At 40.9% G+C, this 26,984-nt stretch overlaps 3 protein-coding genes across 3 annotated transcripts; 1 reads left to right on the forward strand and 2 right to left on the reverse strand.

Annotated features, from left to right (window-relative positions):
- Positions 1–1,458: 1,458 nt before the first annotated feature.
- Positions 1,459–8,845, reverse strand: PPP6C (protein phosphatase 6 catalytic subunit). The gene is made up of 7 exons (XM_060757420.2): positions 8,431–8,845; positions 7,752–7,847; positions 5,973–6,038; positions 5,562–5,703; positions 5,353–5,432; positions 3,876–4,085; positions 1,459–2,417 (listed from the first exon to the last, which is right to left on the reverse strand). The coding sequence occupies exons 1-7, from the start codon at positions 8,503–8,505 to the stop codon at positions 2,169–2,171; spliced, it is 918 nt and encodes a 305-aa protein (XP_060613403.1). The 5' UTR covers positions 8,506–8,845; the 3' UTR covers positions 1,459–2,168.
- Positions 8,846–9,137: 292 nt separating this feature from the next.
- On the forward strand, positions 9,138–14,886 carry RABEPK (Rab9 effector protein with kelch motifs). Its single transcript, XM_060757419.2, has 7 exons — positions 9,138–9,457; positions 9,873–10,021; positions 10,252–10,404; positions 11,868–12,029; positions 12,343–12,492; positions 14,132–14,281; positions 14,456–14,886. Exons 1-7 carry the CDS (start codon positions 9,195–9,197, stop codon positions 14,647–14,649), a joined length of 1,221 nt encoding a protein of 406 aa, XP_060613402.2. The 5' UTR covers positions 9,138–9,194; the 3' UTR covers positions 14,650–14,886.
- Positions 14,887–15,670: 784 nt separating this feature from the next.
- HSPA5 (heat shock protein family A (Hsp70) member 5) lies at positions 15,671–24,579 on the reverse strand. The gene is made up of 9 exons (XM_060757414.2): positions 24,468–24,579; positions 21,391–21,547; positions 20,976–21,207; positions 19,862–19,999; positions 19,392–19,504; positions 18,909–19,299; positions 17,987–18,224; positions 17,494–17,661; positions 15,671–16,545 (listed from the first exon to the last, which is right to left on the reverse strand). Exons 2-9 carry the CDS (start codon positions 21,507–21,509, stop codon positions 15,977–15,979), a joined length of 1,968 nt encoding a protein of 655 aa, XP_060613397.2. The 5' UTR covers positions 21,510–21,547; positions 24,468–24,579; the 3' UTR covers positions 15,671–15,976.
- Positions 24,580–26,984: the final 2,405 nt, after the last annotated feature.

Here is a 26,984-nt window from a genome sequence, read left to right on the forward strand (position 1 = left end):
TGTTGCTACTTGGTCCTTGTACAGATTCATCAGGAGAGAGGGAAGGGGGCTTGGGATGCCCATCCCACCAAGAACTTGCCACAATTTATTATGATCCACACAGTCAAAGGCTTTAGAATAGTCAATGAAGCAGAAGTAGATGTTTTTCTGAAACTCCCTGCCTTTCTCCATTATCCAGCGGATATTGGCAATCTGGTCTCTCGTTCCTCTGCCTTTTCTAAACCCAGCTTGAACATCTGGCAACTCTCGCTCCATGTATTGCTGGAGTCTTCCTTGCAGGATCTTGAGCATTACCTTACTGGCATGATGAGAAATAAGGGCCACTGTACGGAAGTTTGAGCAGTCTTTCGCATTTCCCTTTTTTGGTATGGGGATATAAGTTGATTTTTTCCAGTCTGATGGCCATTCTTGTGTTTTCCATATTTGCTGGCATATGGTAGTAATTATAGTAATAATAATAATAATAATAATAATAATAATAATAATAATAGAGCCCTCTGCTCACTATATAATTAATAAGAACGTGAAATAATACATAGATATAAGGTGACCAGTGGACATAATAATAATAATAATAATAATAATAAGTCCTCTGGTCACTATGTGTGCATATATACATCTATGTATATAGAATAACAACCTGAAATAATAATATATAAATAGATATAAGGTGACCAGTGGACATATCTATATTACTCTTATTATAGATAAGAGTAATATAGTAACTCTAGGCTCTTATTATTGATAAGAGTCTAGAGTTGCTGACTTTATCAACTCCTGAGGAAGGGGATTGCTTTCCCCGAAACAGGGTACAAAAATACCCGGGCACCCCTGTTGAATGCTATTTGGACTTTTCCTTTGAAGACTTATTTTGAGAAGCAGTGCTTTCACTGGACTTGATTTGGATTTTTTCCATGAAGATTGTTTTGAGAGTGGTGCTCCATCTTCATTATTGTCTTCAGTCTACATAGAGCCTCATGACTAAATGCTTACTGTGTTTGTATGATTTTTCTTATTGAATGTATCCCTGAAGCCTATATACAGTGGAATCCTTATCCAGACCTAGAACTTACGTTTGAGAGCGGCTCCTCCATTCAACCCTCAGAGGCACCTATTGGCCTAGGACTCCTATGTGCAATCCTTTGCCCGCCTCCACATCGAGCTTTGCGCCCCCCCCCCCCCCCCCCCGGTATTCTGACCCTCCATTGAAGCTTTATAGCCATCTATCTGCCCAGGACTTTTACGTGTAATCCTTTGCCACCCTCCAGTGGACACATCAAGCATTTGCCCTGGTCTGTGTGCTGAGTCAGGTTCACCACTTGTAATGTGCAGCGTTTCCCTTTCCCAGTATTAAGTAATATATATCTTTGTTAATAATAACAACAATAATACATCTTTGTTAATAATAACAATAATAATAATGGCTCAATTTTGAAATGAAAAGCCATGACATTCCCATCAACAACATATGTTTTTATTTCCAACGTTTTAACCCAGAGGCACGGGTTTCTGGATACGACTTTATTAAAAATACAAGGTATCTGAGAGAAAAATCAGAGCAATTATTTTAATGTACAAATCCAAATACCTGTAGCGTGTTTTGCTTTTTCTTGGAACCCTAAAACATAAAAAAAAACAAGTCTTCGAGGGACAGGAAAAACGAAATAAGCGACATCCTTTTTTCAAACCCACTTATTTCTATCTGCTCAAAGCAAAATATAAAGCACGACCGTTCCCTCGTATATATCTAGATGGACTTAGAAAGTCCCATTGCCGCACATAAATACCACTTTGCTGCTGAAATTTCTTTAAAACTCTATCCTCAAGATAAATATTCGCGTGGAATAAGGAGATCGGACTAGTTCTGGCTCGGTTTGTATTTTATTGGAAAAGGGAGGGAAATCAAAACAGAACAAAATGGAGAGAAATCGAGAAGCATTATAAAACAGCGAAGTGCTCTGAGCACTCTTGGAAAGGGAAATAGCTTTTTGTTATTCTGCGCAGAGGGAGGTCGAAAAGAGACGCGTCACTGACGACAATGTACAACACATTTAGATATAATTTAAAAATAAAAAAGAACAAGGCAAGAGGCAGCATTTCAGCAGCAAAGTGCTCAATAAAAAGTATGTCACACAGAAAGAGAAGAAGGGAAATATGGGAGGAGGGTCTCAGAGGAAATACGGCGTGGTGGTCCTCGGGGGGATGACGCGCTCGGAGTCGGGGACGGCGCGGAAGAGCTTGGGCTCTCGCGTGTTGACGTCCTTGAAGACCATGATGGAGGCGATGTTGCCGCAGCGGTAGCAGTAGTTGGGGGCCGACCACACCGTCACCAGCTTCTCATCGAACATGAACTTGTAGCCTTCGTGGACCAGCTGGTGGGCCCGGCAGATGAGCTTTAGGTTGTTGATGTGCACAAACTGGAAGGATTTGAAAAGACTTGTGGCAGAGACCATGGGAAATTGCAGCAATGGAAAGTCATCAGGTGACGGACATGATCCCAGAGGTACGTTCTCAGCTTTCTTTCTTTACAGGGCTTCCTTGTTCACTAAACTCCATTGTGGTAGGACATCAGACCAGCAGTTCCCAAACTATTTTGGTCATGGAAACTTTAGGAAGACCTTGTGTCCCTGCTTTTCCCACAGAGCCCACACTTTTGCCCTGCTTTCCCCACGGAACCCTAACTCTTTCCTTGCCTTTCCCACAGAATGCTAATGCTTTCCTTACTTTTCCTGCAAAATCGTAAATCTTTCCCTGCTTTCCCTGCAGAACCCTAACTCTTTCCCTGCTTTTCCCACAGAACCCTGACTCTTTCCCTGCACAACCCCTATCTCTTTCCTTGCTTTTTCTGCAGAACCCTAACTCTTTCCCTGATTTTCCCACAGAACCCTAACTCTTTCCTTGTTTTTTCCGCAGAACCCTAATTCTTTCCTTGCTTTTCCCGCAGAGTCCTAACTCTTTCATTGCTTTTTCTGCAGAACCCTTACCCTTTCCTTGCTTTTTCTGGGTGCTTAATTTTCCTGTGAAAACCTAACATTTGCTTTGCTTTAGCATGGAACCCTAACTATGTCCCTGATTTTCCCAATATTATTGTAAATACATATATTTATAATATTATAATGTAATGCAATATAATACTAAGAATAATATATTATAATTATATAGTTATATTACATGTAGTATCACTAATAATATGACAATATAATGGTATCGTACAATATAGTAATATTTAATACTGATATTGTGCTATGCGAATAATATAAAATTATTGTAATATAATTGTATATACATATATTTATAATATTATAATGTAATGCAATATAATACTAAGAATAACATATTATAATTATGTATTTATATTACATGTAATAGTACTAATAATATTAGAATATAATGGTATCAGACAATATAGTAATATTTAATACTGATATTCCGCTATGCTAATATAATATTATTGTAATATAATTGTATATACATATAATATTTATAATATTATAATGTAATGCAATATAATACTAAGAATAATATATTATAATGATATATTTATATTACATGTAATATTACTAATAATATTAGAATATAATGGTATCGTACAATATAGTATTATTTAATACTGATATTGTGCTATGCTAATAATATAATATATTGTATGTATATATATCTCGTAAGCCGCTCTGAGTCCCCTTCGGGGTGAGAAGGGCAGCATAACAATGTCGTAAATAAATAAATAAATATCCACATTGACAATCTTTATTCCCCTACATATTTGCCATACTTTCTCCAACTACTATTTTGACTTGGGGTCAGAACTGTTAACCAGCGCAAACCTGACTGATTGACCATTTTGTAAGCAGGAGCTATATTTTTTATTTTCTTACCTCGTTGGTGACTTTGGCCCCAAACAGCCAGCCGGCCCCTCGGGGACTAATGGCCCACGTGTCGACGTCTTCTGGGTCTGACCAAACCAGGTCACAGAAAGCTCCTTTATGTGGTATTTCCTGATTGCGTTCAATAGTTCGGATCTGATCAAGTGTTTTGATGTCTGGAGACAGGCCTCCGTGGACACAAAGAATCTGCTCATCTATTAACTTCAGGAGAAAAACAGAAGAATAATATTTTATTAGTCCTCTAAACCTGGAACTCAAGTGACATTTGGGGAAAACTCACGGTTTGTAAAGGATGTTGGGAGAGCAATAAAGTCTAAGGCAGTGTCTCTCAACCTTCCTAATGCCGCGACCCCTTGATACAGTTCCTCATGTTGTGGTGACCCCCAACCATAAAATTATTTTCATTGTTACTTCATAGATGTAATTTTCCTACTGTTATGAATCGCAATGTAAATATCCGATATGCAGGATATATTTTCATTCACTGGACTAAATCTGGCACAAATACCCAATATGCTCAAATCTGAATACTAATGGGGTTGGGGGAGGGACTGGTTTTATCATTTGAGAGTTGTACTTGCTGGGATTTATAGTTCATCTACAATCAAAGAACATTCTGATCACCAAGGATGGAACTGAACCAATCTTGGCACACAGGACTCCCATGACCATCAGAAAATACTAGCAGGGTTAGGTGGGCATGGATCTTGAGTTTGGGAGTTGTAGTTCATCTACATCTGTGGACTCAAACAATGATGGATCTGGACCAAACTTGGCAGAAATACCCAATATGCCCAAATGTGAACACTAGTGGAGTTTGGGGAAAATAGACCTTGGCATTTGGGAGTTGTAGTTGCTGGGATTTATAGTTCACCTACAAGCAAAGAGCATTCTGAACCCCACCAACAATAGAATTGGACCTAACTTTCCACACGTAACCCAGGTGAGCAAGAGAAAATACTGTGTTTTCTGATGGTCTTCGGTGACCCCCCCCCCAGGGTCCCGACCCCCAGGTTGAGAAACACTGGTCTAATGGGATTAAAATTAATCTTACAGACACATCTGGAGGCCTGTCAAGAGAAATGAAGAGCTGGCAACATTCAATGTCAGTTTACATTATCAAAAAATGTACTAAAAAGCAAAGTGTTTCAATAAATTGTGGTGGTTTTACTGTTGGATTAGGACGCCTTTGAGGCCAGGGCTCACATTCCCACTCATGTAATGGAAACCCATTGACTGGCCATGGGGAAATCACACTCTCTCAGCCTCAAAGGAAAACCACAGCGAACCCTGAGTCCCTCCTCGGGGGTTGAGAAGGGTGGGATAGAAATATTGGAAATAAATAAATGAACCCCTTCTGAACTGATCTTGCAATATATCCATGACATCTTTGCCTTAAGAGCTGCAATAAGTTAGAAAGCACTTGAGAGCAGCATATACCAAAATAATTTAAAAAAAAAAAACTTACTGCTGCTACTGTGAGCATGTCAAACACTTTGGTGCAATACCGCCAAGCGTTAGCGTTGCCATATTTGGTTTGGCACTCATCTAATGCAGAGAGAAGGAAAAATTAAAATGGTTTGTCATAATTTCAAAGTCAGTTACAGAAAGCATGTAGCTCTTCTACACTGAAATAAAGTCAATTCATGTCAATGTTTATGTTGATTGCAAACTTACCATAAAATCCATACACTTGTGTTATCTGCCTACTTTCGTGATTTCCCCGAAGGAGTGTGATGCGATCGGGCCATTTCGCTTTCAGGGCCAGAAGGTAAGTAAACGTCTCAAGGCTGTAATAGCCCCTGTCTACAAAATCTCCCTGCAATTAAAACAACAGTTTAGTGCACACCGTCCAGTAACTATAACATAGAAAGCGAAATGTAAATTTAAAAAATGATTATTGACAAGGATCTAATTGTTTATTTCCTTCCCCACTAGCCCTCATTAGGCTACAAACAAACAAACAACATCATAAAGAGGCGAGACACGCTGAGTAGCAAAACAAAAGAAACAGCTACCTTGAAGATTAAGTTGCAATGTTATGACATTAGTAAATGTATACATTTTCAGATTTCTATTTATACACACCATAAATATGTAGTTTGTGTCGGGAACTTGGCCTCCAGTTCTGAACAATTCACATAAATCATAAAACTGAAAGGCAAAAAAAGAAGACAATGTTAAAGATTATATCAAAGCAGAGGGTGCTGGTTGGTATTTATGAATTTTAATAGTGTTTATTGCTGTATTGTTTTGAATTATTAATTGTTATTACTCCTATATTTAATTATATTGTAATGTTTATTAATGGGGCCAAAGTGGCACAATGGGTTAAACCCTTGTGCTGCTAAATTGTTGACCTAAAGGTTGGCAGTTCGAATTCATGGAATGGGGTGAGCTCTTGCTGTTAGCCCTAGCTCCTGTCAACTTAGCACTTCAAAAACATACAAAGGTAAATAGATAAATAAGTACTGCTACAGCAGGAAAAGACAGCAGTCTTGCAGGCCACATGACCAGGAGGTGACAACACAGGCTCCTCGGCTTGCAAATAGAGAACACCTCCCCCAGAGGCAGAACAGAGCACTACACCTCCAGAAACCGGAAATGAGAAAGGACAATCCTTTGCCATGTCTGTGTTTGTGTCTCTTATTGTATGGGACTGTAAGGCATTGAACGTTGGCCAATGTCTGCTGTAAATGCTGTTATCTGCTCTTGAGTCCCCTCGGGGAGATGGGTGGAATATAAATAAAGTGCATCATCATCATTTTTAATAATGTAATGCAATATAATACTACTAATAATATTATTATAATAATTATATATTTTCTATTACATGTAATATTATTTATTATTTATTTATTTATTTATTTATTTGCTTTATTTCTATACCGCATTTTTCAGCCCAAACAGGCGACTCAATGGTACAATTACATGGTACAATTATCAAACAGTGTCAGTGCAATTAAAACATAACAATGCAAAAAGGAGGATCAACAGCATCAATCCACAACAATTAACAATCAAACAAGACAAATCAACAAAACAAACATAACATAACGCCTCAGTTGAATCAGATCCGTTCTCATAATCATTCTGCCATTCCTATGTTCCATTTACCGTCTTCCTTTGATTGGTTGCACTGCTTAACCAAACGCTTGTTCATAAAGCCAGGTCTTAACCATTCTCCGAAACGTCAGCAACGAAGGTGCCTGTCTGATGTTTGCCGGTAAGGCATTCCATAGCCGAGGGGCCACCACTGAGAAGGCCCTGTCTCTCGTCCCCGCCAAGCGAGCCTGTGACGTAGGCGGGATCGAGAGCAGGGCCTCCCCAGACGATCTTAATGTTCTATTATTAATAATATTACAATATAATGGTATAGTACAATATAGTAATAAATAATACTGATATTGTACTATGCTAATAACATAATATATTGTATGTATATATATCTTGTAAGCTGCTCTGAGTCCCCTTCGGGGTTAGAAGGACGGCATATAAATGTCATTAATAATAATAATAATAATAATAATAATAATAATAATATACATTAGTACACAATAAACAAGATCACCATGCTGGCTTTTGTACTGGAACACATGTCAGACACTTCTCAAGCGTCTAAGACTGTGTGATGTATGAACAAATAATGAGTGCATATCTGAGTAGGGCAGCCGTTTGCAGCTGACAGATGGTAATTTTGCCAGCGCTGATTGTTTTTAAATGCAGGTCAAGGTCTTTAGGCACTGCACCCAGTGTACCGATCACGTTAAGCTATAGCAACTATTGCTTAGAAAGCCAAAACCACTATATGGAAGAGGAAAATACCATCAAATTCTCCACAGTATGTAAATGCGTGAGAAATCTCACCTGTCCATGGATGTCGCCACAGACTGTAACTGGGGTAGAAACCGGCTGCACATTTGATTCTTCTAAGAGCAGGTCACACACGTAGTCACATAAGCGCTAGAACGAGGACATCGTTTTAATACAAGAGCTCTCCATATTGTGAACAACATAATTGCAAATAAAAACACAGGAACATTTCTGGCTAGTAATGGCTGAAATGACCACATTGTGCCAACAGAAGTAAAACCATACCATCTCCAAGCCCAGTTCGAAGTGCTTCTTGTAACCTTTAAAGCTTGAAACACCTCAACTGAAAGATCATTTCTTGCTCCCTCTTCCTTGTAACATCCTTTCACATATTTGTACATGGCCCTCGTGTCCAAAACCCTCGTGTCTCCTCTCAACCCCTCAATAGAATAGATCAAAGGATGGATAGAATAGAACAGATCAATGGAATGAATTTAGTGTTTATATACAATACACACAGTGCATGACTTCTCTATATCTCCATCTAAACCTGGCCTGGGTCAACTTAAGCCTTCCCTCCAGGTGTTTTGGACTTCAATTCCCACAATTCCTAACAGCCTACCGGCTGTTAGGAATTGTGGGAGTTGGAGTCCAAAACACCTGGAGGGAAGGCCCAACTTGGCCCAGGCCTAGTGTAATAGGCTTCGGGCCCTCTTCCTCCTCCAGGCCTCACCTTGAGGTCGTTCTCGGGCAGGTATTTGCAGAGCCGTGCGATCTCCACATACTTATCCAAGTCCAGCGGCGCCATTTTGGAAAGCGGAAGGAAGAAGGGGCATAGGAGAGTCAAGGGACAGGAAGCGAGAGCGGCCACTTCCGGATTGTGTCAGAGGACATCCGCTCCTGAGCGTCCCGGCCTCTGCGCAGGCGCAGAAGGCGCCCTCTCCTCCTCTGTCGGCTCTACGCATGCGCCGAAGAAGCCCTCTTTCCTCTCAAAGGCCCTTTCCTTCTCCCGCTTTGTGCCCAGACTCTGCGCAGGCGCAGAAGACTCCCTCTCCGCCTCCGAAGGGCCTCCCCTTCGCCGCTTCTGCGCAGGCGCAGAAGACACCCTCTCCGTTTGCGAAGGGGCTTCCCTTTGTATTCCGGCCCTTTACGCATGCGCAGAGGAAGCCCTCTTTCCTCTCAGAGGGTTTGTGCCCAGCTTCTGCGCAGGCGCGGAAGACACCTCCGTTTTCCGATGGCGCTTCCCTTTGTATTTCCTCCCTGTACGCATGCGCAGAGGAAGCCCTCTTTCCACTCAGAGGGTTTGTGCCCAGCTTCTGCGCAGGCTCAGCAGACACCCTCTCCACCTCCGAAGGGCCTCCCCTTCGCAGGCGCAGAAGACACCCTTCCGCTTCCCTTTGTCGCTCTATATTTCCGCCCTTTGCGCATGCGCAGAAAACCCTCTTTCTTCTCAATGGTCCTTTTCGTTCGCGCTTCTTTTCGTTCGCGTCTCTACGCATGCGCGGAAACATTCCTTCCGTCTCCGAAGGCCTTTTCGGTCTCTCTGTGTTCGGCTTCCGCGCATGCGCAGAGGCGTTTGGATTGGTTCTTGGCGAAAAAGGTGGCAGGTCGACTGCAGCAGCCTGGAGGCGGGGCTTAAAATCTCCTAGCAACGACGAAGAAGGCGTGGCGACAGCACCAAACCCCGCCCCCTTTGCATCAATGTCGCCAGCGGCGCTGGAAGAGCTGAAGCCTGGGAGCAAACCGGAAGTAGCCAGCTGGTGCGCTGTAAACACGGGTCTGCGGTGCACGTGTGAATGCAGATGGGGGAATGAATGCGTGTTTTAATGAAATATGTTTTAATGTTTTAATGAAATATGTTTGTCTCACCAAAGTCCTAGAATATAGGGCCAGGGTGGTTCAAGTGGTATGAAACTGGGTTAACTCAGCAGTGTAGATAAGGAATGGGTCAACTTCGGCTCTCCCTCCAGGTGTTTTGGACTTCAATACCCACAATTCGCTGTTAGGAATTGTGGGAATTGAAGTCCAGAACACCTGGAGGGAGGGCCGAAGTTGACCCATTCCAGATATAGATATTCCGAGCTGTGGGTGAAATGTCAGGAGAGAATGCTTCTGGAACATGGCCTGCAAAACTCACAGCAACCCATTAAATTATTATTATTATTCTATTTGTAGGTACTCCCTGGTTCCCTTTGGGGAGGGCCCTTGCCCCCGCGTCGGCCATGTCTCGTTTCACCTCCCGAACAACAAGAAAGGCACCGTCCTCATCGTCGGAGGGGCCGACCCGAACGGCAGCTTCTCCGACTCCTATACCCTTGACCTCGGTGAGGGATCAAACCGCATTAACTCCCCGGTGTAGACGTTTTTTGTTTATGTATTTGGTTTCATTCTGCTGTAATATGTTGTCCGGGCTTGGCCCCATGTAAGCTGTTTCGAGTCCCCACTGGGGAGATGGTGGCGGGGTACAAATAAAGATTATTATTATTATTATTATTATTATTATTATTATTACTTGGACCAAGTGGTGCTTTCTCACCTGTTTGTCTCCCAACAGATGCGCACAAGTGGAGCGCCCCAAAGTGGTCAGGCCTTTTGCCCCGATACGAACAGGCTGCCTTCATTCCCGAAAGCCAGCCCACAAAGCTCTGGGTCTTCGGAGGAGCCAGCGAAGGTGGCAACCGGAATTGCCTGCAGGTCTTGGACCTTCGTAAGTATTTCTTGTTTTCTACGAAGGTTGAATGAAAAGTAATGTCTCCACCTTCGTAACTTCTCAATAGATGGCAGTACTGGTATGTGGCAGGTACTGGCTTGTCCAGTAGACTCTCCTCTACAGTTCCATTTTGGCGGGAAGCCTTAGCATTGAACTGTTGTGTTGTTAAAGTGCAAAGTATGGAACCCTGCGCAGATGGTCAGTCAATACGACTTAAGCAATGTGCAGTCATTGAATTCTTGACAGCAGAAGATGTCACCTCAACACCAGGGGCTCCATTTCTAATAAATAATAATAATAATTTATTTCTTACCTCCCTCTCCTTTAAACTTACTCACCCAACAACGCACAGTACTCACATCAACACAACCACCACAAGCAGCTTGCATTCTCTGATGAATCTCTTTTGGGGTGACACCTTCTGCTGTCAAGGATTCAATGACTGTGGCTGGCATGACTGCATGAAACACCATTACCTTCCCGCCGCATATTTTCAAACTGCTAGGTCAGCAGGAACTAGGGCTAACAGTGGGAGCTTCCCCAGCTCCCCCAATTCAAACCACCTACCTTTTGGTCAGCAGCTCAGCAGTTTAATCTGCTGTGACACCAGGGGCTCCATTTCTAATAAATAATAATAATTTATTTCTTACCTCCCTCTCCTCAAGGTGGGGCACAACATTGTTGAATGCATCTGTAAAAGCAGTATTTAAAAAAAGCTTGTCTTCTGTGCTATGCTAATAATGTAATATATTGTATATACATATAATATTTATATTATATACAATATAATATAATATTTATATTATGATCTAATTCAATATAATACTAATAATATATTATAATTAAATATTGTATATTACATGTAATATTACTAATAATATTATAATATAAAGATATAGTAAAATATAGTAATAAATAATACTGATATTGTACTAGGCTAATAATATAATATATTGTATGTATATATATCATGTAAGCCACTCTGAGTCCCCTTCGGGGTGAGAAGAGCGGTATTTAAATATCATAAATACATAAATAAATAAAAACTGCTTTGGATCATAACTAAGATCCCCATGGGCCTTTTAAGCATATACCTATGATATTGATATATCCTGAGGCAGTGTGGGATATTTGGGGACCCCTCCACCAGCACCAAGTGCCGCTCTAGGCCAGAGTGAAGAGAGTACAATATCAGTATTATATATTACTATATTGTACTATATCATTATATTTTAATATTATTAGTAATATTACATGTAATATAAACTATATAATTAAAATATATTATTAGTATTATTTTATATTACATTATAATATTATAAATATTATATGTATATACAATATTATATTATATTATATTATATTATATTATATTATATTATATTATAATGTGGAAGGACGGCTGTAGTTCCTTCCAAAATCCACTGACCAAACAATGGTTTGTCTGCTTTCCTCCTTAGAGACTGGCACATGGGAGAAGCCGGAGGTAAGCGGGACTCCTCCATCCATTCGGACCTTTCACACGTCCACAGCGGCCATCGGGGACCGTTTGTATGTCTTTGGAGGCGGCGACAAAGGAGCGGACCCTGTTCAAGACCAGCAGCTTCACATATTTGACTCAGGTTAGCTCTTGAGTTTTGGTTCTTGGGAAGTAAAAGAGGTCCCTAGAGTTGGAAGAGATCTATGAGCTTTTAAGTAGAGACTTGTTTATTTTGTCAAAACACATCCTGTGATTTTCGACTGCTTCAAAGTACAGACTGAATGGCATCTGTCGGGAGGGATCGGATTGTGCCTTCCTGCCTGGCAGAAGGGGGTTGTTGGACTTGCATGCCCTTTGGTGTCCCCTCCAACTCGAAGCTTCAATTGACAACAATCTGATTGGATTTTGGGAGGACTTTTCTCCCATCTCACCCCAGTGTTTCTCATCCCACGTAGCCACGTTGACATGGCTCCAACCGGAGGTTTCGGGCCAGGCTCCCACGCCTCGGCATGGCCATGCAATGGTGGCCGTCGGGAGCCGACTCTTCATCCACGGCGGCTTGGCCAGCGACACGTTTTACGGCGACCTCTTCTCCATTGATATAAGTAAGCGCAAATGGGTTTGGATTTTTCGACCCTTTTTCATTCCAGCTCTGAAATCTTATGGACTACGGGTGCATTTACACTGTCAACTCAAGCATTATAGTAATTTGGAAGGACGAAGGGTGCATTTATTCTGCAGAATCCATTATTATTATTATTATTATTATTATTATTATTATTATTAGTAGCAGTAGTAGTAGTAGTGACCAGGGTGCATTTACACTTCAGAATCTATTATTAGTAGTAGTGCTACTAGTAGTAGTAGTACTATGGACCAGGGTTGTATTTACCCTATAATTTAATCTATTATTATTATTAGTAGTAGTAGTAGTAGTAGTAGTTACTAGGGGTGCATTTATTCTGCAGAATCTATTGTTATTAATGTTATTGTTAGTAGCAGTAGTAGTAGTAGTAAGGACCAGGGATGCATTAACCCTGCAGAATCTATTATTAGTAGCAGTGCTACTAGTAGTAGTACTATGGACCAGGGGTGTATTTACCCTACAGAATCTATTATTATTATTATTATTATTATTATTATTATTTATTAAGTATTATTAGCAGCAGCAGTAGTAGTAGTAAGGACTAGGGGTGCATTTACTGTGCAAAATCTATTATTAGTAGTAATGCTACTAGTAGTAGTACTATGGATCAAGGGTCTATTTACCCTACAGAATCTATTATTATTATTATTAGTAGTAGTGGTAGTAAGGACTAGGGGTGCATTTATTCTGCAGAATCTATTGTTATTGTTAGTAGTAGTAGTAGTAGTATTACGGACCAGGGATGCATTAACCCTGCAGAATCTATTATTAGTAATAGTGCTACTACTAACAGTAGTACTATGGACCAGGGGTATTTACCCTACAGAATCTATTATTATTATTATTAGTAGTAGTAGTAGTAGTAGTAGTGACCAGGGGTACATTTACTCTGCAGAATCTATTATTATTAAGGGTGTATTTCTTCAAAGATGAAAAATGAGAGAGATTCCTAGCTGCTGCAATGGCAGCAGATGAAAGGATCTGAGGCAGTAGCCCCTCCCACTGGCTATATATACTCTCAAGGGAGAGTGGGCGGGGCTACCGCCTAAAAGTGCCCAAATTTTCTAGAAGATTCCGAACTGTCTGCGCAAGCGCAGGCAATACCATATGTGCAATTCACAGGGACCACAATGGGCAATCTGTTTTTATTAAGGGTGTATTTATCCTGCAGAATATATTATTTTATTGTTATTCTTTTTATTAGGACTATGGGTGTATTTACCCTGCCACATCAATATTATTACTTTTATTATTTGTGAAGACTAAGGATGCATTTACAAATCAGAATCCATTATTATTGCTTGTAAGGACAAGAGGTGCATTTACACTGCAGAACAAATTATATTTATTTTTTTCTACACTGTAGAAGGAATGCTATTTAATGCTACTTGAACTGTCATGGCTCAATGCTATGAGATCCTGAGAATTGTAGTTTGCGCGACCCCCAATTCTTCAGCAGCAAAGGCAAAAGACCTTGTAAAACTACCAAATCCACAGCATTTGAGTTCAAAGCAGGGACGATCTGCATTCATTCCAGGGCAGATGCAGTCCTTTGCCATAGATGTCTTGCTTCAAACAGATTATTTATTTGCTCGCAGCTGAGATGAAATGGGAGAGCCTGCCGAGCACTGGATCCATTCCTGGAGGTCGGGCGGCCCATTCAGCCGTGGCTTTTCGGGACCATTTGTACATTTTCGGCGGGATGGACCCAACGGGAGCACTGGACACGATGTACAAGTATCACATCGGTGAGTTTGCCTTAAAGCATCAAACTTTAAAACTTTCAATAGTCATTTTGGCTTGCCCTTTCATCGTCTGGAGTTAAGCATTGGAGGATCTAGATTCTGACTTTTCAAATCTAAAATTGTGGAGCTGACTGTATTATGCAAAGCCTTCAAGAACGTTTTGTTTCAACGTTGCAGAGAAAGGCCACTGGACACAGCTGGAGTTCAAGACAGCTTTGCCTGCCGGACGCCTGGACCATTCCATGTGCATCATTCCATGGGAAGCACCATCTCCTGGAAACTCAGGACCGACTCATTTGTGTCTAATATTTGGGGGGATGGACATTAAAGGGGAAATTTATGGGGACTGTGTTGTGAGCGTCCTGGAATAATACATACATACATATATATATTTGAAGGTAGATAGCAGCACTTAAGCAATGAGGCTGCAACATTCAGGACTATGTAAACCCAAGCTTGCTTCCATTCCTCGGCCAAATTGCATTTTGGATTGGGAGGGCTATACATTTCAGAAAGTGGGACGCAAGTTTCCAATGCCAAGGTTGTTACCTGCAATGCCTGTGCAGGAAGTGACCAGGAAGTAAATAAATACAAACAAGAGATGTCAATTTGAGTCTTGATCATTTTGGGACAGTAGGGTTATCGGAGTTTCGTCACATGAAAATAGTTGAAGCAACAGAAATTGCCCTCTGCAGCTTTTGTGTACCTGGAATTGCATTCTATGTGTTGTCGAAGGCTTTCATGGCCAGAATCACTTGGTTGCTGTGATTGCTCACCTTGATTAGCATCAAATAGCCTTGCTGTTTCAAAGCCTGTCTGATTCCTGCCTGGAGGAATCTTTGTTGGAAGGTGTTAGCTGGCCCTGATTGTTTCCTGTCTTTATTCATTGCTAATCAAGGTGGCCAATTGCAACATTCACACTTGCTTCTGACAGACAAGAGTTCTATCTTTCACTTTGGACATTCCAGATATATAAACCTCATTTGCCTTGTTTCCAACACCTCTGAGGATGCCTGCCTTAGATGGAGGCGAAAGGTCAGAAGAGAATGCTTCTGGAACACGGCTATAGCCCAGAAAACTCACAGCAACACAGAATTGCATTCTGTTGCTTTAAGGCAAACATATTAGTTTTACTGCAAGCTGCTGAGTCTCTTATAGAGCAGGATAGAAACATTTTGTGCTCATTGAGACCTCTGGAGGCATTTCTGCCCCATTAGATAAGATGGGTCACTTCCAAACTACTTCTAATTCTAAAGTAACCTATTCACAACCTCCTGTGTCACTAGAAGAGCCAGTTAATCTGGATTAGAAAGGGCAGGCAAAATTATGAAGCTACATCCTCCTCCTGGAGCCAACAGCAAGAACTAGTGAGCATGAACAAGGCCGAGGGGGTCCAGTGTAAGTAACAAATTTATTGTTGCCACTTGGAGGGTAGAAAATTTCCCCACAGAACGCACACGACCCGAATTGTTAAATAAAATGGTTTTGACAACAACGATTCCCCCTCCGTGCCCCCCTCCCTCCCTCCTGACATTTACCAGCTGCTAATGAAAAGCAGTAAACAGCCACTTTGGGCTAGCAATGGCCAACTCCACTCAAGTGAAGATTCCGATCACATTCCTGATCTCGAGTTCAATAAGTTTAAACAAAAGTTCCAAGTCCAGTATTTACAGTGTCAAGGCTCGGCCCAACGGCAGCCTACAACTCATCCCTCTCTCCGGCACCGGCTTCTTCTTCCTCACCAGGAGGAGGGCCTGCTCCACCGTACAACTTGGTCACGATGGGCTGCACCACCTCCTCCAGGGCTTTCTTCTGGGCCTTGAAGTCTTCGATGTCGGCATCCTGGTGGCTCTCCAGCCACTCGATCTTCTCCTCCACGGCCTTCTCCATGATCTCCTTGTCCTCCGCCGAGAGCTTGCCTCCCAGCTTCTCCTTGTCCCCAATCTGGTTCTTCAAGGAGTAGGCGTAGCTCTCCAGCTCGTTCCGGGAGTCGATGCGCTCCTTCAGCTTCTTGTCCTCCTCGGCAAACTTCTCAGCGTCGTTGACCATCCGCTCAATCTCCTCGGGTGTCAAGCGGTTCTGGTCGTTGGTGATGGTGATCTTGTTCTTGTTGCCGGTGCCCTTGTCCTCGGCGGTGACTCGCAGGATGCCGTTGACGTCGATCTCAAAAGTGACCTCGATCTGGGGGACGCCACGGGGGGCTGGAGGGATGCCCGTCAGGTCAAAGGTGCCCAGGAGGTGGTTGTCCTTGGTGAGAGGACGCTCTCCTGCAAAGGGAAAAAAGACACGGCTCAGAATATTCCGCTCCAGTTGACAGGAAACCCATTTGATATTTCAACCTGAGAATTAAAATATTTGATTCTAAGCCAGTATTTGCAAAGCTGGCGGTTCCTTTGTATGTAATTGATATGCTTTTATTGATATTGTTTTATTTGGTTTTATACTTAAATTGACTGTTTCAATTGTATTTTATGTCTAATACTGACTGTAAACTGCCCTGAGTCACCTGCGGGCTGAAAGGGGCGGTATATAAATATTTATTTATTGTGTCAGGAGCGAACCAAAATAGTTGTATTGCATTTAAAAAAAAAAAAAAACCAAAAAAAAAAACAAACCCAGAAAGTATATAAATAAAAGTAGTAAATAATAATAAATAAATGAAGTAAATATAAATGTAGTAAATAAATAAGTAAATAAAATAGTACAGCTAAAGCATCTTCTGCAGAGGCCATTGTAAACTCTGCCTGTTACAGATCTGTCTGAACAGTAGCATTCAAATTTTTGGGCTTGAACAAATCTTGGCCCGGCCTTTTAAATTTTTAATTGCCTTGAACAGACAGGATTCTTTTTTAATCTATGTGTGCTATGGTGACAATTTTTATGCTTACATTTTGTTAATTTTATGGTTATGTTGTTTTTACTCTATGTTTTGTAGTTACTTGGGAACCGCTCGGGGAGATGGAGCGGTATATAAATAACATTATTATTATTATTATTATTATTATTCAGAAACATTTCCCTGTTGCCATTATTTTGTGTGACCCCAACACTGAATTAAGGGTACACCCCCATTTGAAGTCCAGACCCACCATTTAAGACCATACTATATCCCACAAAAAAGGTTAAGGCATTCTGAGAATTTGGCTACATTGCTGGGTTTATTGTCCCTTCCAATGGCCACAAAGCTTGCCAAGTATGTCAATAAGACTGCTTACCTTCACAGACTTTGATAGTGACAGTTGGCTGGTTATCGGAAGCCGTCGAAAAGATCTGGGATTTCTTGGTGGGGACAACAGTGTTCCTGGGGATCAGCTTAGTCATCACACCACCAACTGTCTCAATGCCCAAGGTCAGAGGACACACATCGAGCAGCACCAGATCACCTAATGAAGAGGGGGAGGTCAGTCAGTGATACATGAAACTTCCATCTCTATGGGTAACATTTGCTACCGCCCTACAGACACACGGAGATATTTTGGAATGATACAAATCAGACATTTGTAATTGTTAACATGTCACTACTACTACTATAATTTTAAAGAGCCAGTATATGGAACATGTTTTAATATTTATATTGGAAAGTGCTTATTGTACTTTTAAAGGTTGTATATTTTATGGCTAATACAATAAACAATTCACATCAAGTGTCAGGTCTAATAAAAACTTCTCAACCTAAATCAAGCGACTATTTCACGACATTCAACCTACCAGTGTCCTGGTCCCCAGACAGCACTCCAGCCTGGACAGCAGCACCGTACGCTACGGCTTCATCAGGGTTGATGCCTCGCGATGGCTCCTTGCCATTGAAGAACTCCTTCACGAGCTGCTGGATCTTGGGGATCCGAGTGGAGCCGCCCACAAGCACAATCTCATCAATGTCAGTCTTCTTCAGGTCCGCATCTTCCAGGACCTTCTGGACAGGCTTCATGGTGGAACGGAAGAGGTCCTAGAAGCCACAATAAAGTATTAGTAGGTGCATAGCATGCCAGCAACAAGCCGCAACAAAAAAAATGACAGCAAGGCACGTGTCAAGCTGTGGGCCAAATCCAGCCCTTCATGTCACTTTTTGTGGCCCTCCGAATGCTGGACACCTGCTAGATTGATTTTAGATACAAGGCTTGTGGACACAATCTGAACTTTAAAATGCTCTTGCCTTAACTTTAGAGCCATAAATGCAATTCCCATTATCATTCAATTTATTTATTTGCAGCATTTATATGCCGCCTTTCTCACCCCGAAGGGGACTCAGAGCGGCTTACAATATATATTTTCATACAATATATTATATTATTAGCATAGTTCAATATCAGTATTATATATCACTATATTGCATTATACCATTATATTGTAATATTATTAGTAATATTACATGTAATGTAAATACATAATTATAATATTGTATTATTACTAGTATTGTATTACATTATATTATAAATATTATATTTATATGCAATATACTATATTTTATTAATATATAATATAATATATTGTATTAATTCAACCCAGGCATGAACCAGCAAGTCTATGTAATGTGACTAATATCTGCTATGTCTGACATTTCTGTGAGCTTGATGTCTAGCATATTTTTCAAAATGCCAAGATCGTTACCCACACAGCTCTGAGCACCTACCATGTTCAGCTCTTCAAACTTGGCCCTGGTCAAGGTCTCAGAGAAGTCTTCCCCCTCAAAGAAGGACTCAATCTCAATCCTGGACTGGTGCTGGGAGGACAGGGCCCGCTTCGCCTTCTCCACCTCACGGCGCAGCTTCTGCACGGCCCGGTTGTCCTTCCGCACATCCTTCCCGGCCTTCTTCTTGTACAGCTTGATGAAATGCTCCATCACACGCTGGTCAAAGTCCTCTCCCCCGAGGTGAGTATCACCATTGGTGGCCACCACCTCAAAGACACCGTTGTCGATGGTGAGGAGGGAGACGTCAAAGGTCCCGCCCCCCAAGTCGAAGACCAGGATGTTCTTCTCGCCTTCCCTTTTGTCCAGCCCATATGCAATAGCGGCAGCGGTACTGAGGGAGGAGGAGGAAGCATTACAACACTTGGATTCATAGACCTTCGAATATCCCCAAAGCATCTTCAGATCACCAGGGAGTATACTTACGGTTCATTGATGATTCTCATGACATTCAATCCAGCAATGGTCCCAGCATCTTTTGTGGCTTGCCGCTGGGCATCATTGAAGTAAGCTGGCACAGTCACAACAGCATGAGTAACCTGGAAAGCAAAAAGCGAAAGTAGAAATAGGATTAGCAAAGCGGCACCTTTTGACCAGCCAAGGTATTTTTTAGCATCAACATTTCCTGCCAAATCAACAAAGTACAGGCCTCTCTTGTAAAGCAAACAAGTCAAGCGTCTTAGAAAGAGACCACAGCTTAATACAAGGGCATATTTTACATAGAAAAGATCCCAGGTCTAATCCGATTTATAAGGTCAGGACCAGGCAAGACATTCATCTAAAGTCCTGCTGCTAAGCCCTGTAGTAAAGTGGACTAGATAGAACAGCTTGACTTTTAAATGCATTCACAACAGCTGTAAAAAGACCATTTCGAGACCTGCATCTTTGAACCTTACCTTCTTTCCCAAGTAGGCCTCTGCTGTCTCCTTCATCTTGGTCAAAACCATGGCAGAAATTTCTTCTGGGGCAAAGGTCTTCATCTGCCCTCCTCCAATATCAACCTGAATATGGGGCTTGGCTTTCTTTTCAAGGACCTGTTCAGAGAAAAGTGGAGTATTGTAACTAGGTAAAATCTGGGTTTATTGTTACAGGCCAACCTTTTGAATCAACCAAAATTATTACTATGAAAATTTCACACAAAGGTAATAAACTGGATCTCCTCGATGTTTTGGTTTCAATTGCCTTGACATCTAAAAGCTTCCATATTGAGAGATGCTGCTCAAGCACAGCTAGGTTTATTGGGGATTATGGATCATGAACTGTTAGGATCATAATCTAATCAGGTTAGCAAAGTTTATTTAGTAATGGATGATCCCTGGGCATGTAGATATTTTGTTTCTGTTTTATGCTTTCAGCAGACAATAATACAGACACATTTCTTGTCAAGGATTAAGTAACATTTCAGAAAGTTTGTATCTTTAATTTATAATCTGTAACAGTTTCTTCACAAATTATGTTACTTTACACAGCTCTCTAAAAAGAGTTTACTTTCAAATAAAACACAAGCCTGTTTCTAATTTCGTAACATGAGCTTCTGCATCCTGACAGACTTCTTTACTCAAGCTCATTCAAGGCACAGCACACTTCTCTAACAGTCATTCCTCAATCGACATTCCCTAACTGCCATCCTGTTTTAAATCTGAACATTCTAAACTGCCACTGAGTCAGTCAGATGACCTGCAGCCCCTTCCTACTGATTTAGGTATATAGAAATAAGGAAACTGCAATTAAAATAAAAATATGAAAAATATGTCAAATACAAAATGTAACAAGTAATTAAATATTTGTCACAAATACAAAATACTTGTACAATTAAATATAGATTTAAAACTAAAACAAGGCAGTGCTATGCCCACGTAATAGATAACTTATGCTTTAGCGAGTCCCATTCAGTCATTAATTAAACTTGGCTAGTCCTGTTTTTCAGATGAGTAGTGCCAAGAAAGTCTGAGCTAAAAGGATTTATAATACACTTTACATGTTATAAAGACTGTGACTAAAATGACTTACCTTGAAAGGCAGGTATTTGACATCCTGCTGCACAGAAGGATCATTCCAAGTTCTTCCAATGAGACGCTTGGCATCAAAGACAGTGTTCTCAGGATTGGAAGTCAGCTGGTTCTTGGCTGCATCACCTATGAGGCGCTCTCCTTCTGGAGTGAAGGCCACATAGGAGGGAGTAATCCGGTTGCCCTGGTCATTGGCAATGATCTCCACGCGACCGTTCTTGAAAACGCCAACACTGTGGGCAGAAAAAGAGTAATTAACATAACCAATGCAAGGTATGATGCCTCCTCCAGAGTAATAATTCCAGTACTTTTTTATTCCAAGACACAGCCCTCTTATCTCCCTTTTGCATCAGTTTATAAATGCTTGAACACATAAAATCAGAAACAAGACCAAACAGGTTCCTTTTTTTACATACCAGGAGTATGTGGTTCCAAGATCAATGCCAACCACGGTGCCCACCTCTTCCTTCTTGTCCTCATCTTGAGCGAGCACGCTGCCCACAAGCAGCAGGCAAACAAGCATGTTGTACTTCATGTTGTTCTAGTATACGTGCCTCCCACAACAGAAAAAATCTGTAGGAAGGGAAACAATGTCAGTAGGAAAACTAGGCCAATCTTAACCACTACAATAGTGACATTTTCATAAAAATCATATCCTATGTTCTAGCAGAAAGTAAAAAGGAATATGTCACAAATCCACACTGCACCAGATTTCATCAACTCAGTTAAGACTTGAAGCAACTCAAAGGAAATGGATTCATCAGCCCTTGATTTCCCCATTTTGAAAAGAGCATTCATAACAAAATATGAAAATGTTCTAATGCATTCTGTGAATACACTAAATAGAAGGAAGGCCTAGTACAACACAGTTCAACTATTTTTTTAATTGGCGTCTTTTTTTAACATCTATTTTAGGATTATTTGGGGGTGCTAATTCAGAAAATGGCATTGTATAGACCTCATCAGCTCTAGTTTCTTAGATATGACTATCATGATTTATTATGGGCAAGCAGATGGTAGATGGCATGTTCTGCATTTCAAAAATTAGAGCGGATGAGGGGAAACTGGTCCCATTTTTGGAACCAGCAGGACAAATATACCCAGAAACAAGGCTATCGTTTAAGGCACCAAAATGCATATTGGCCAGTGCTATTTTTTTCATGACCACAGATTAGAAACAAGTAGCCCTCCAACCTTTGCTGGACTGCAGCTCCCATCGACCCCAAGTAGACCTCCTGGACCTGATGGGAATTGCAGTCCAAAACTAAAAGGAACACACACTCTCACTCTATGGTTCTGGCATCCTTTTATAACAGACTTAACAGCTTACTCACACTTACACATTTGTTTTGTTTTTTATCCTTATTATGAGCAAAGTCAAAAAATAAACATTCCATTAACAGACAAGGCCCTAAACACCTTGAGAGCAGAACTGGATCAGATTAATATTTAGATGGGAAACTGCCAAGGAATACCAGATGGTGCAGGCTCTGAGGAAGTGCTCTGAAATTTATGGAGGTGTCATGATCAGCAGGCGACTTGGAAAGGACACACATTCATCACATCATAGATTGTTGAACAATTGGAATAGGCTCCCAAGGGCCATATAGTTCAAGTCCTATTCAGAAATACATTGTTATAGATGGGGCAAAACCACCAACTTTTTGGGGACTGGGTATTTGCTGCACAAAGCCCATCAAATGAAGGGAACAGTACCTTTGACATTAGAAAGTGCTCCCCAAAATAGGACTAGAAGTGAACACATGCCCATTTCTGGTTCAGATATTTCACGGTTAGAAGTGATCAGAGGTGAATGGACCATCACTGTCCAACTATATTTGACTTTGCAGCTATATTAAACCTGAAAGATGCTCCTGCAATCCTGGTTTAAAGATGGGAGAATGCACAGATGTATAGCCTTGGGAGTCCCTCTACAAAGCACCTCAAATTTGGTCCTTAAACTAAACCTTTAGGTATCAAAAATAGCTCATCTTTGGGGCATAAATTCACTAGGAAGGTGAGGTAGAAAGATTCAAATGACAGGGAAGGAGATTCCACCTGAACCTTAGAAGAACTTCCTGACTGTAAGAGCTGTTCAGCAGTGGAACTCTCTATCTCAGTATCTAATAAAGGTTCCTTCCTTGAAGAGGCTGGATGGCCATCTGTTGGGGGTGTTTTGATTGTGCTTTTCCTGCCTGGCAGAAGAGGGAATTCTTCGACGTCTCTTTCCAACTCTGATTGATAATTCCATGAAACCTTTGCAATGGTCTGTGCCCATACAATGCCACACAGGTTGAAAACTGACTCAGAGCAGACGTGATTTTTATTTTGCTAAGTCTTACATTGAGACTTGGGCCCTATCTCCCAAAGTGTAACCATATGATTTGGAAAAGAGCCTCCTCCAGACCTCTGGGCAAGTTTCTTGCAAAAAGCCAATCTTTCCAACTCAAAAGCATTCCTTTACAACATCTTAACCTGGAGGTGTGTTTCTTCCCTCCACAAATGGACAAATTTATGCAATGCTTTAGACATAAAATAAACCATGTATTATTAGTATTTAGAGAAGTGGTTCTCAACCTGTTTAGATTATATGCCTTTACTAATACACATACAACTACTATTTGCAACATTTATAATGTAATATTATATAGAAATATATATAAGGAGATAAACACACATTTATTAATGTTTAGATGATAGGCTTATAGATTATACACTATCACTAATACACACAAGTACTATTTCTAACATCAATAAACATACAATATTACTATATAGAAATATATATATATAGATACAAACTATTATATTTACAAAGACATCATTTATTAATGTTTAGAAAAACTTATAGATTATACATTATAACTATATATATATAGATAGTTTATCAATATTTAGATTTTAGGCTCATAGATTATACACTTGCTAATAAAAACATTTTTCAGCATCTATAAATATATTACTATACTATTATATTTACACACATTAATGTTCAATGATAGGCTTATAGATTATATACTATTCCTATAGAAATATATAGGAATTCACAGTTTATTAGTGTTGAGATGATAGGCTTACAAGGTTATACACTATTCCTATAGAAATATATATAGATTCACATAGGAGTTGAGATGATAGGCTTAGCTCATACTCTATGATAGGGTTAACTCATATTCCTATTCGTATGCCAATATATATATAGATACATAATTAATTAACGTTGGATAGGCTTATAGATTACTAATACACACATACAACTATTTGCAACAGCTATGAATACATAATAGCATATATACACTATATATATGTCTATATATACACACATATAGATATATATAAACATATACAGAGAGATAATTCATTCATGTTAAGACTCCAGGCTTAAACTACAACTAGCAAGTTACATATATACATAAATGGATATATATAGGAATAATAGCATTTAATAGTTTACCACAATTAGTAACAAGGCGTGGTTCGTTAAGAGGCTCACCTCTATTAATCAGCTACAGCCGTCCACACTGGTAACGACGTTTCTAACACGCGACAAACTAAATTCCTTCCTCTCAGGCTTCTCAAGAGTGTCTAGGCCCAGCCGCTCGTGCGGCCTTATATAGTCGCCCGCTCCCTTGCGTGGATGGCTGTGGTTGGTCGGTTTTTCCTCGCTGGAGCTTCCCGATTGGTTGCTTCCTTCCTAGCTGGCCGGCCCCGATTGGTCCGCTTGCGTAGTGACGTCACGCACCCGTCGCGTGCTTCGCCGTCGGGCCTTTCTCCCCTTTTCTTCTTTGCCTTACCTTCTTTCCGCTTAACCTCCGCGCTACTGATTGGTCCACCCAACCGGCCCCGCGGACCAATCACAGCCCGCGCTGTGGCCAAGCGGAAAGAGCCCATTGGCTGGGAGGTGACACGGCGTTGAAAAGGCTTAGGATGAATCCTTCTGGAAGTTGCCATGGTTACCAGGCCTAGCCAGGCGCCAAGGCTTTTTGAAGCCTGAGAAAGTGATTTCCTTATACATTTTGAGACCATACAGATAAAATTGCATATAGGACTATTTGCGCCTAGAATCATAGAATCAAAGAGTTGGAAGAGACCTCATGGGCCATCCAGTCCAACCCCCTGCCAAGAAGCAGGAATGTTGCATTCAAATCACCCCTGACAGATGGCCATCCAGCCTCTGTTTAAAAGCTTCCAAAGAAGGAGCCTCCACCACACTCTGGGGCAGAGAGTTCCACTGCTGAACGGCTCTCACAGTCAGGAAGTTCTGGCCTCATGTAAGCCGCCCCAAGTCCCCGTTGGGGGAGATGGTGGCGGCGTATAAATAAAGTTTATTATTATTATTATTATTATTTGCACTCCCTTGGCAGCCACCTCTCCATCCAAGTCAACATTGACACAGAAATACAACACCGCCTGAGCTCTGCAAGGGCAGCATTTTTCCAAATGAAGCAGAGAGTGTTTCAGGTCTGGGACATCCATACAGAGACCAAGGTGCTTGTCTATAAAGCTATTGTCCTCCAAACCCTGTTATATGCCTGCGAAACGTGGACTGTCTACAGATGTCACACTCAGCTCCTGGAACAATTCCATCAGCGCTGCCTCTGGAAAATCCTGCAAATCTCTTGGGTAGACAAGCGGACAATGTCAGCGTGCTGGAAGATGCAAAGACCACCAGCATTGAAGCGATGGTCCTCCGCCATCAACTCAGCTGGACTGGCCCCCTTGTCTGAATGCCCGACCACTGTCTCCCAAAGCGGTTGCTCTACTCCGAACTCAAGAATGGAAAACGGAATGTTGGTGGACAGGAAAAGAGATTTAAAGACGGGCTCAAAGCCAACCTCAAAAACTGTGGAATAGACACTGAGAACTGGGAAGCCCTGGCCCTTGAGTGCTCCGACTGGAGGTCAGCTGCGGCCAGAAGTGCTGCAGAATTTGAAGAAGCACGAATAGAGGGCGAAAGAGAGAAACGTGCCAAGAGGAAGACGCGTCAGGCCAACCCCGACAGAGACCACCTGGAAACCAATGCCCTCTCTGCGGAAGAAGATGCAGATCAAGAATAGGGCTCCACAGCCACCTACGGACCCACCGCCAGGACAACGAACTTGAAGGACCATCATCCTCGGACTATGAGGGATCGCCTAAATAAGTAAGTAAGTAAATAAGTAAAGTAAGTACACTGATTCTGGAAGACTATCCTACTTGGACAACGAGGAATAGCCTAAGTAAGCAAAGCTGCAATTGGATGTACTACTTTATAATAAAGTTTTGACTTCCCATGATTGGATTTACTAATTCCATCACTTTGGACAATGATATGTGTAGAACACAATGGACATGGGCATTGTGAGTGCCCGACCCACCTTAATGGGTCACTCATCTTCGCAAAAGACTTTCATAACACGCATGGGACCTGATGGCCCCATGAAACCTGGATATATATATATATATATACACACACACACACACACACACACAAAATATATACACATATATAAATACACACACACACACATATATATACACGTGTAACTTTTCATATAATAAACCATTATATATATTAATAATAATGTTTCATGTTATACAAAACAACACAGAGATACAACTTTAACACTACATATATGTATCTGTGTTGTGTTATACAAATAAACCTTATAACAAAACCATTACATACATTTAACTTTTCATATAATAAGCTAATATATATATATATATATATATATATATCTACACACACACACACATACCATTATCGGTATTTATATATCATGTGTGATGAAAGTATATACTGTTAAACTTATATGTATATATATAAGTGCATGCATATATATTACGCTATACATCTATGTATCAATATATACAAATACAACTATTTCCCTATATTAAACCATAATATATTTAAATTTTCATGATAAACCCATATATAGAGTTTGTGTATATATGTGTGTATAATGTATATATAGTGGTTTGTTATATATACATGTATGTACATTATATATTTTTGTATTATATATAT

This window comes from Anolis sagrei, chromosome 11 (genome assembly GCF_037176765.1).
Source record: "Anolis sagrei isolate rAnoSag1 chromosome 11, rAnoSag1.mat, whole genome shotgun sequence".
NCBI lineage: Eukaryota > Metazoa > Chordata > Lepidosauria > Squamata > Dactyloidae > Anolis > Anolis sagrei.